General features: G+C 45.7%; 1 protein-coding gene across 1 annotated transcript; it reads right to left on the reverse strand.

Annotated features, from left to right (window-relative positions):
- Positions 1-1,803: 1,803 nt before the first annotated feature.
- Mphosph6 (M-phase phosphoprotein 6) lies at positions 1,804-11,173 on the reverse strand. Its single transcript, XM_075977425.1, has 5 exons — positions 11,045-11,173; positions 8,749-8,861; positions 5,064-5,154; positions 3,367-3,464; positions 1,804-2,997 (listed from the first exon to the last, which is right to left on the reverse strand). Exons 1-5 carry the CDS (start codon positions 11,093-11,095, stop codon positions 2,865-2,867), a joined length of 486 nt encoding a protein of 161 aa, XP_075833540.1. The 5' UTR covers positions 11,096-11,173; the 3' UTR covers positions 1,804-2,864.
- Positions 11,174-11,588: the final 415 nt, after the last annotated feature.

Here is an 11,588-nt window from a genome sequence, read left to right on the forward strand (position 1 = left end):
GGCCAGGGTGGGTTTCTTTGGCTGCCCCTTTTACCCTACAAGTTCCAGTTCCCATTCTCTGGTGATTAATTTCCATTGGCAGGTGAAGGATATTCTTGCCCAAACATTACGGCTTGTTGTGGGGCAAGACAGGCCAAACACCCTTTCAAGAAGTTGCAGGTCCTTCAGCAATCTCAGCTTGAAATAATAGACCAATTTGGCATATTTCGCTCTAGTTTCTCCGCCACCTTACTATTTATAGGAAATTCAAAATAAAGAATTGGACACTGAGGTACTGTAAGAAAAAAAAAAAGGAAGAGGAGGAAGGTGTCCTGCCATCCCCAGGAGGCAGCTGAATATCAGTCACACCCGAGCCCTGGTGTTGAATCGGGGGCTATGGGCCATGGTACCAGGCAGACATCAGAGTGGGCACTGGATGCTGCTGGCGGTGCTGTAAAAAGCACCTGAAACTGCTGCTAAAAATCACTTGAGCCCACAAGGGGACTAAAAGCAAGACAAAGATGGCGTCTTTGCCTTTGTGTCTGCCTGTGTCTTTGAGGCTCAGCCTCCTGCTTGACTCTGTAGAGGCACTGGGAGGATTCAGTGTCTGTCTCCCTAAATCTATCTCCTTCCTGTTTGTGTCCCTGTCTACCTGGGACACACAGGTAGGTCATTATCTTAAACTGGCAAGTCACCTTCAATTTCCTTAGAAGGACAAAGACAGTCTGGTTCCCACCCAAAGTGAGTTCAGTCCTCCACGATGGTGAGGCTGCACCCTGGAGCAGAAGTGATCATGTTGTAAGAACCAGACCTCAACTCCCTTACAAGAGAGCAGCAAGAACTCTGGACCACCTTGGAGAACTGGATCCCAGAGAACACCTTGACTCAGAGTGCTGAACTATGCAGACCTCTTGCCCTGTCCTGATTCTTGCTATTTAAGCTCAGTTCCTATCAGTTCCCCAAAGACACTGGGAGTCACTGGATTGGATTCCTTTACCTGTTCCCTCCTCAGTGTGGACACACTGAATCAATCTTTTTTGTTTTTTACCCTTTCTTCTCTTTATAGGTGCACTGGGATGGGATCATGGGCTGTTCTGGACTGATGTCAACAACCACGAGGACAAAGGAATAGGGACAAAGAGGAAGCACGTGAAAGGACTGTCTGATCTCCGGCCTTCCCTTTCATCTCTACTGATGTATTTCAGGAAGAAGCTGGTTGGCGTCGGAGAAATGAGGTTTGTTCAGCCCCAAGCAAATGCCAAAGGCAGGTATGACTAATCCCTGGGAACCATGGGATCAGTAACTGTGACCCAACAGAGGTAAAAAAAAAAAAAAAATCAGGAAAGATGAGTGTGGTGGCCCCACTTTAAATCCCAGCACTGGGGAGGAAGAGACAGGCAGATCTATGTGAGTTTGAAGCCAACCTGGGTTCCACAGCACATTCCAGACCAGCCAAGTCTACATAGTAGGCTGGGTCTCAAAACAAACAATTCAGGGATGAAAGTTGGGCCTGTGTTGAATGTTGACTTTCTCATTATGCCCCAAACAACACAGCATAAATATGATTCTACATCTGTACTGGATCAGCATGGTTTCTAATCTGGGTGTGGTGTGCATACTTTATCACTGATTAGGTACTTATGAATTCTCAGATGTGGTGTCCTCCAGAATTCCTAAAAACAAAGCCTTCCCCCATTCCTAAGAACCACCACAAACAGAGGGCAAATTCAAATTTGAGAAGGCACAGCTCAGTATCTGCTGGAGCTCACCACTGGTTCACACAGTCAACACACAAACAATGCTTCTAAATATAACGCAACCACTGCCAGGAGAAATTCATCTTTATTTCTCCTTAATAAACTGCAAATGTCTGTGGTACAAAAAGTATCTTCAAAAGGGAGTGGAGTCCCAGCTGGTGCAGGATCATTTCCTAGGAGGCTCACTTTGTCTCTTTGGTCACAGGCCTACCTGAGTATTCTTGACTGGGTGGCAAAGTCAACACATAACTCACAGAGCCGAGGTCACACAACAGCTGTAGTCCAGAGATCCAGAGAAAGGCAAGTTCTCAGCACATATCTCCACGCAGACAGGCAGACAGACAGACAATTCCATGTGCTGATGTACTTAGAATAGGCTCTAGTGAGTGCTAAATTATATCACACTGTCCCCTGAGAAACTGGTAATTGCTCTTGACGGACACAAGGAAAACTTCTGTGGTTCAATCTTACATCAGTACATTCTCAATTCATGGCTAGTCTTTATAAGTTATTATTTGTATAAGGCTGTATCACTAAGTAGGACTAAAATTGTTTCAAAGTGTAAAAAAACAGAAAAGTATAAGAAAACAGATGTTTATTACTGAATATTAGAAAAATGACCCAGTGACTGCTTTAAATAAACAAAACCTATACCACTATAGATGAGAAAACCTGGCAGCATCAGACATTTCAGCTGGAGAGGCAGATCTGCTCCTGGTGAATCACTTCTGGAAAGTTCCCAAATATTTGAGTCCAAAGTGAATGTATGAATTGGCTTGACAATAAATATAAGGGCAGTTGGAACTATGCGATACTAGTTCATAACAGTCAATCCAGGACAATAGCTAGGGAGCTGTTCATATGTGTCCTGTCTGTGTGTACATACACACAATCAAAATCAGGTCAAAACCTAGGGAGTGGCCTGTGCCCATACATTTGAAGACCCTGAAGAATGCCATTAAAAGGATGTATAACATCCAGTACACATCTGTCTCAAGAACAGCACATTTCCAAAATTACGCATTTCTTTACAGGTAAACACTGGAGTATTAACCACTATAGACGCCACAAGGGTGACTGCAAACCACACCGTGCTCACAGGCATCTGCTGTATCGGAGGCATCCATTTTAATCCTGGGGCTTTAAGAACATCTTCTTTGCTTTAATGGGTTTTATATTTCCATTTTCATCTTCTTCGTAATTGGCTCGGTCCCTCTTCTTGGCAAACTTTTTTCCAATTGTTCCCACCAAAGTCTCATATCTGTTAGGATGATACACAGCACAGATTTAATTTCAAATAAAAAAGTAGGAATCAAGGCTTGCCAAAAACATCAAGCCAAATAAAACAAGAAAAACAAAATTTATGATAAAAAGAGATTGCCTGAGTTAAAAATGCACGCAACTGACTAAGGATGATTAAATTCTCTGCTGGTTTTGTTTCTGCATTCCCCAAACAAACTGAGAAGTACGTTTACAGTCACTGGAGGTGGCAGCTGCCCCGAGTCCTCACGGCCAGCACACTCCAGCGTGAAGGCACTGGGTCATTAGGAACGGGCAGTGTGCGCATCTCCCCACTGCACAGCGTGCAGTCAGAGCACTGGAGAATGGGGTGACTCCTAGGCACAGTTACCTTCTCGCCATTTCCTCATCCGACACATCGACCTCCACGGTCTCGTCGTTGTCTTCTGGTGCTGCTTTGTTCTTGGAATTCATCTGAAGCATCAACTTCTGAAAAAGACACCGTGCTGGCGTCAGGGAGGCCTGGTGTCAAAGCTGTCTTCTAACAGAGACACTTACGCACAGAACCACTTGTGAGATTAGACGAAACTCAAGAGGTTCTGTGCAGAACTTCATGCCACAACTGCCAACGGCACCAGCTGGGAAACCTAAGAACGGCTGGCTCAGTGTCAGGTAAGCTGTCTCTTGGATTACACACCCTACCTGTCACTCATATTAAAGGGGGCACAGGGCTGACAGTGAGAGGGGAAAGAAGAAGTAAAGAAAGCTGAAGGCTCCCACACTTCAGGGTGGACAGTGCGTCTCAGACGCTGTCCGAGGGCTTGCCCACCTCCTTCTCTCACTAACCTTTGCTGAGAGAACAGACTCTAGGGTGGAGCCCAGTGACTGAACATCTCTCACATCAAATTCTGAGGTGTTACACCTGAACGGTTGCATTGAGGAGACACTCTGGGGGGCTTGCCCACCTAAACCCCACTCTCTGAACAACAGATTCATGAACCCTAAATGTTTTTTTCTTTTTGCCCCACAGTCTCCTGCCCATTTAAAACTTAAAGGAGGCTGGGACAGAGAAAATGAATACTAAACCCAAACATTAGTGTGGACTCTGTATAAACAAAACACTTGGATTATAAGTACATTCCACGTATATCTCCTCCATAAAAACACTCCCCCCATCAATGATCCACCTTTAAATAAACTGTGGTGTGGGCTTAGGTGACTGTGGTTTTTCAGAGGCATCCAGAAAAGTGATTCTCATTGGGGATGTTCTATCCACCAGGGGCCAGATGACCATGGCCAGAGACACTTTTAATCCCAGCTGAGCTGAAGGAAGCATGTGTGTTCCTGGCATGTAGAGGGTGGAGGTCAGGTTTAGGGGGTAGCCTAGGTCATCCTTTACCATCCAGGACAGCCACCATGTCAGCACCTAGACTAAGGAGCCATGGCTAAAGGTTTCACACCACACATCTGCGTGGGTCAGTTCCCAGGAGGGCTCCCGACACAGGCACCAGAGTTCTTCCAAGTGCGACATAGTAAACGCCCGCTTCTCTGTGATGCTGAGTCAGGAGATTAAACCAACAGCCCAGCCACAAGGTGAACATTCATTTTTCAAACAGACTTTCCAAAAGATTCACTTAAAAAAAAAAAAAAAGAAGAAAGAAAAAAAATCAAAACAATCTATTTAACAGCTTGGATTAAAACCCGTCCATTACTAAGTGAAATGACACCATTTTAAGCAGCATTTTTCCATTAAGAATGAGACATTTACAGAAGCCGGAAAATAACTCCTCATAACGGCAGCGTATGAATAGTCTTGCCGCTCCCGTGAAAGACTGAGTGGAAACTAACGCGGCGGCAGCATCAGGGACGGCACACCGCTACATTAAATTACCCACTCAATTCTTCCATAAAACCAGACTGCCACGCTGCAATTTCTTTAAGTAGCTATGGCAATATTTCAAGACTTGTTATTTTTCACATAATGAGAAGAAATGGTACCTGGTGGGGAGAGCCCGAAGCTCAATTATTGGCAGGAAAAAATTCAATTGTAAAAAATTTTTAAATTTGAAAAGCAATTATATTTAATACCTCAACTTCGGGATTAAATCCTCTGAATGACATCCTTCCATAGAGAAGATCTTCACACAGTGAGAAGCTCTGCTCTTCTATAATCAAACTCCTGAGCAGGAGAAGAAACTTTGTATTAACAATCAAGCATAAAAGCAGAGGTCAAGACTGAATGGAAATCTAGCTTCCGGGTCTCAGAAGGAGCATGTAAGGGCACAGTGAGATCTTTAACCAGGGTGAGAAGTAAGAGCTGATCCAGCCAGTCAGCAAAGGCATGGGGAGATAGATGAAGTCATGGGCTTAGGCATGGCTTCCTCCGATCTCTGCAAGAAATTACATCACACAAAGGCCTCAGGTCACCAGGGGTACCACATTCAGAAAAAAAAACCAAAAAGCATACAGTTTTGGAGTCAGCTCTTGTGTCAGACTTCTATAGCCTGAGCCTGACCTGTGTCCCTGACATCCTGCCTCAAGTCACCACTTCTGATCTTACAAAGTCCTTCCACACCAGGCTCTTTACAGAGCCCAGCGGATACCAGTGTCATGCCCTTGATGTTCCAGAATCGTGAGCTAGATACATCTCTCTCCTCCTTAGACCATCCAGCCTCAGGCACTTCATTACAGCAATGGAAACCAGACTAGCATGCCAAAGAACAAAATTTTTATTTAGAATTTACCCAGATAATCCAGGATTGTCTTGTACTTCAAGATCCTTAACTTAATCACAGCAGCAAGGCATTTTCTTACCACAAGTTACATGCTTGAGAGATGCAGTCCTGGGTTATCTATTATTTGGGGCAAGGACATTTCTAGCCTATTATATCTGGGAAGTAAAGTGTATCCTGCCATATACATTGAACAAACACAACATGCACAGAACAGGAGGATACCTGAGTTCTGTTCAGTGGAGAAGAGATCAAGCTGAGTCCCTGTGATACCTAGGCAAAAGGCCCAACCTAGGAGGATGGCTAATTTAGTCAGGGCAAAGATGAGAAAACTCACCATCACAAACAGTGAGCTGACGGGCATGTCAGTCAATTGTCTAATGGAACAAAATCCTACCTTTCTTCATGGAAACAACTACACTCAGAGAACCAGCAATGTTCACCCTCACACACAAACCACCAGACAAGCAAGGAGCAGGAAAACACAGTCCTCACTCACAGGACATCAAGAGATGACGGAATTAGTTAAAAAACAGTTCAAGAAGTTTAAGTGTTTTATAAACATGACTGTGAATTTCAATGAAAATATGAAGGCTGCCAGGCGGTGGTGGTGCACGCCTTTAATCCCAGTACAGAGGCAGGTGGGTATCTGTGAGTTCAAGGCCAGCCTGATCTACAAGAGCTAGTTCCAGGACAGGTTCCAAAGCTACAGAGAAGAAACCCTGCCTGTCTTGAGAAAAAAAAAAAAAAAAGAAACAATAAAAAAAGCCCAAATTTTAAGTGGAAACTACAAGAAAGTACCAGATAGGAATCCCACAACCATGGAAACCTGTCTGAAGAAGGACACTGCCACGGGCATGATGGGAATCCCACAGCCCCAGTCTTGGAGGCTGAAGCAGGAGTGCTGAGTTTGAGATTGGCATGGACTGCAGAGGAAAACCCTGCCCTGCATCAAAGGCAGAGTTCAGGCCTGGCTCTATTAGAGAAAATGGATATGAATTCCTTACTGAAAATCTTCTGGATAAGAATACTTCTGAGCGTGGATCACTTCACTGGTGAAATATGAGCAGCACCCCAAGAGAAACAAGGAAATACTATAAGTGTTACACAAACTGGGAAAAGAGAGGAGGTTTGAACACTTAGTAGCTGACCTATGACCCAAATCAAAGATATTATAGATGATATACAGGCTACATTTTTATGAATATAGCCACAAATTATTAATAAAAATTATGGAACTGAACTAGAAAAAAATACAACTAAATGGGTCAGGCACATTGGCACATGTCTAAAATCCCAGCACTCAAGAGGCTCAGGCAGGAGGACTGAGAGTTCAAGACCTCTTGCTCTCCTGACACACACACACACACACACACACACACACACACACACACACACACACAAAACCCAGATGGTTTTCATATTCAGAAATTAATGCAATTCCTGACATTTTGACAGAAAACAATAATCATATAATTTTCTTGTTAAAAAACAAAAATATAACTTGCCCTTAGCAAGCAGGGAAAAAGAAACTAACCCTGCTGATGATAGGCATCTACCAAAACACATAGCAGGCCATGCCTGGAAGGCACAAGTCAGCACTTTCCTGAGACAGCTGTTCTCGTCACGTCTATTCAGTGTGGGTGGTGGGCACTCATCAAATAATGCAAGGAAAGGAAGCTGGAGCTCTGGGCCCCCTGGACCCTCCTATACACTCCTGTTCACATTGTCCTTACACTTGTCATCTGTGCTAGCTCCCCTGCACACTCCTGTTCACACTGTCCTTACGTTTGCCATCTGTGCTAGTCCCCTGCACACTCCTGTTCACACTGTCCCTGGGCTCCTCATCTGTGCTAGTCCCCTGCACACTCCTATGTATATTATGTCTTGAAAAATCTTCGTCTTGATCAATACTTTGGGCCTGTAAGAAGCACACAGAGTAAAAAAGTTACTTCTCATCACTCTGGGGAATCTGGACTTTCTTTTCAAAGGAGAATATATCACTATCCCAAAGGACTAGAGAAAGTCAGAATAATCAAAAAGAAGAACAGTATGGCTAACCAAACAGCAAATTAACAGGGGGAAAAGAGAAGGACATATATGTACCTAAAAACTATAGGTAAAACATTCAGCCATTCAACAAAAGTATAAGTAATAAACCATGCTGAAGTAAGAAAATAAACAATGAAAAATGTAGAATAATCCTTCTGTACACTGTGAATATGTATTATTCTCATGGGTTAATAAAAAGCTGACAGGTCAGTAGCTGGTGAGAAAGCCAAACTAAGAATGATGGGAAGAAGGAGGGCAGAGTCAGAGGAGACGCCAGTCAGCCCCCAAGTAGGATGTGTAGAAAATGAGGTAACAAACCATGAGCCACGTGGTAAAAAACAGAAATATGGGGATAATTAAATGTAAGAGTTAGCTACTAACAAGCCTGGGCTATTGGCTGTGCATTTATAAATAATATAAGCCTCTGTGTAGTAATCAGGAAGAGGCCCCTGGGATAGGAAAACTCTGCCTACACAAAAATGCCACAAAACTTCCAGCATTTGGACGAACAGATGAGGTGACCCTACCACTCTCCAACTCAAGCCTTTCAAGCACCAGATAGGCTTGGGAGAGGAAGAAAAACTGCCTCAGGTATTACCCAGCTTCCGCCTCTCCAGGCAGGTGGCTCTGGGCTAACTACCTTTTTAAGCTCCAGCTCTTCAACAGCAAAAGGGACCCTGGGTTGCTGGGAGTATTGATTAACTAAGGGAAATGAAATGCTTAGCCTAGGACATACTACCAGTGCAGCAATGTTTGTGACAGGAATGGCATTTAGTGTAGTACTGGTTAAAACAAACAAACAAACAAACAAACAAACATCTCGACCTGCCAAAGGATTGTTGTAGAAATGAAGCTGGTGAGGCGCGTATAGCCCACCTTTGGGCCTTTGTGTTCACGTGGCACACACACAGGTTGATAGTGTTTAGAACAGGAAGCACTGCACTCCACAGGGTTTCCCAAACCATGGCTACAAACCCCAATAAACCTACTCTTTCTCCTTGAACTCTGGCAAATCCAGGTACCAGTGCTCATCGCTGATCATCTTCTTTTCCTCCTCTTCTAGCTGTTTCTTGGTTTCCGAGTCCAGGCCCCTTTGCATGAACTGTCAAAACAAAAACAAACAGCGTCAATGCCCTTGCTCATCGGTATCATGGTTGCGCAGGCCACCTGGCAGACAAGGGGCTCTGAGTTATCAATGAACCTGCATTTAATTTGGCTTTCTAGACTTCCTTGTGGTTCAAAGTACAGGGGTCCCAATGCTGCCCCTTAGGCTCTTGGTGTAATCCTAACTGCCCTGTATCTTCCATTTCTCCTCAGCAGACGCTTTAAGGCACACAGATAGTCACACATGTCTACACGGGACAGAGGAACATATTATAGCTGTGAATACAGTACAGCGAGGCGTAGGAAGTTCAATGCTGGCTCTACAGCGTCTCAACTAGCAATTTCATTCTCCACACGCCAAAATGAGGGCCCAGAGCAGACTCTGGCAAAGTCCAGTCCTCAGGGTGGATCTCTATTGTCTATGGTGTCCTGGAACATAGCCATGCTGATTTAGTTCTCGGCAGTAATGGCAGAGCTCAGTAGTGCACGGGTCCTCGCTGGCCTACAAACCTAGAATATTTACTATCTTGACCTTTACAGAGAGCACCAAGCCCAGTCCTAAGGTCCAGAAAAGACCATACCACAAACAAATACCATATGCACCCAAACCGCCACCCTGGCAAACCTTCTACGCAATCCTTCTCTCCCACCAGAACTACCTTCATCCTAAACAGTTGCCCTAGACAGAGGAATTCAAGAATACTGACGGGCCTGGCAAGATGGATCAATGGATAAAGGCGCTTGTTGCCAAGGCTGACACCCTGAGTTTCATCCTCAGGCCCACTTGGAAGGAAAAATGACACTGGTTAATTGTCTACAATGTGGCATGACGTGCGCGCACGCACACACACACACACACACACACAATAAATCTAATAAATTAAAAAAAAAAGAACCTGAGAGATGGTTCAGTGGATAAGAGTACTGGCTGCTCTTCCAGGGGACTCCTAGCACATATAATGAGGCTCACAACCCTCTGTAACTCCATTTCAATGGGACTGCACATCCTATTCTGTAATCCTTGGGCATCAGGCACTCATGTGATGCAAACATACACATAGGCAAAACACCCTTATATATAAAATAATGAAAAACTTTTAATTAAAAAACACCGAAGTGAGTCAGGACTAAATGCTTGCCCTATTGCTCTCCCTGACAGACAGCCTGGCCCAGATTCCCTAGGCACCTCTCTGCTCCATGCCTTCTAGTACGCACTGCTCTGGCTGAGCAAAATACCTCCTGTCCACCACAAAGACCTCTGTCAATAGAGCTAAGGCAAACAGAACATGGGCAATGCTCTCCCACACACCTGTCACGTCCAGTTGGATCTCGTTCCCTTGGGTGAGGGAACATAACTGCTTTAATTATTTTCAAGTCAAGAGGCAGATCTGCATTGTCCACCCTGGCTGCTCAGCACACTCTCCCTTGGCGTATTCCAAGAGCTGAGGTTACTCAGTGCTTCCCAGTTCCACTCCATTTCTCTTTAATCAGTATGATCACAAACTCTGCTAAGACTGGTAAGACTCACATTTTGCTGGTCTTCCTGACTGTAAGCTTATGTATTTAACTATTATCCACAGTACAGTCAAAAGTAGCCTTGAAAGCTAACAACACATGAGGCTGTTCCCAGGCTCAACAGTTTGCTACTGCTCATGAGAATGGGGAACAAAACTTCAGTCTGGCTCACAAAATTCCTTGGATGTCGTGATCACTAATTCTTCCAGACTAGTTTTATGCTCCTTGTCTTTCGGACGTCCGAGCTACCTTTTGTTCTTGGAAATAAATGTTTATGGTTTTCTTTTCTCCCTCTCCGACTTCTGAACTTACTTTCCCTAGTTTGGGACACTACCAGGTTTCTTAAGGACCACTTCTCGCGAGATGCCTAAGTTCCCAGGCGGCCCTGACACTTCAGCAGTCACCCCAGACAACATTTCCGGCTCTTATGTTCGGGCAAGCTCCGTCCCTAACACGGGCTTCGGGCTCCAGGCGAGTCTGCCTAAGCAGACTATCACCCTGGTGCCCAGTGCCCCGCAGGATGAGCGAATGAATGGGAGCGCGCGCCGCGGCCATCCAGGGCCCATCTGGGGTCCAGCCTGTCCGTCGCCTCGGCCCGAGTCACTTAAGGACATCTCGGAGTTCAGCCGCCCCGTCCGACACCCCGGCAACCCCCAAGCCCCGCACCTTCATGCGCAGCAGGTTCTTGGATAACTTAGTCTTGCGTTCAGACGCCATGTTGGCGACACTTCCTGAGGCTAGCCGCGCCACCGCGCTTGCGCACTGCCAAGCGCAGACCGTGACGTCGGACTGAACGTGCCCCGCCTCTCGCCACGTCGCTTTCCCTCGTCGCCGCCCTTTAGCTCCGCCCACATATCTGCCCCGCCCACATTGGACACACCCTGTTGTGTTGCCCCGCCCCTTCACCCGCTTTCGCCACGCCCCTGTGCCTAGTGCTGAGGCGGGCTGTGCTTCTTCTCTCTCTAGGCTCCTTCTGGTGTTCATCTTTCTCCAAGGAGATGTGATAAGAAAGCAAGCTGCCGGGAGGGGCGACTGCGATTCAGGGTCCCCATGTTTACCCTAAGAAAGCAGACGGAGTGGGACGCCGCTGGAGCTGTGGGCGGGGCCTCCCCGAGGCCGCTGCGACTCCGGGACCCCCTAAGGGTCCTGGCTGCTCAGCCGCTGAAGTTGCTGTCAGAGTTTAAAAGTTTTGAAAACACGACTGGTTTGC

Source organism: Microtus pennsylvanicus, chromosome 6 (assembly GCF_037038515.1).
Source record: "Microtus pennsylvanicus isolate mMicPen1 chromosome 6, mMicPen1.hap1, whole genome shotgun sequence".
Classification (NCBI taxonomy): Eukaryota; Metazoa; Chordata; class Mammalia; order Rodentia; family Cricetidae; genus Microtus; species Microtus pennsylvanicus.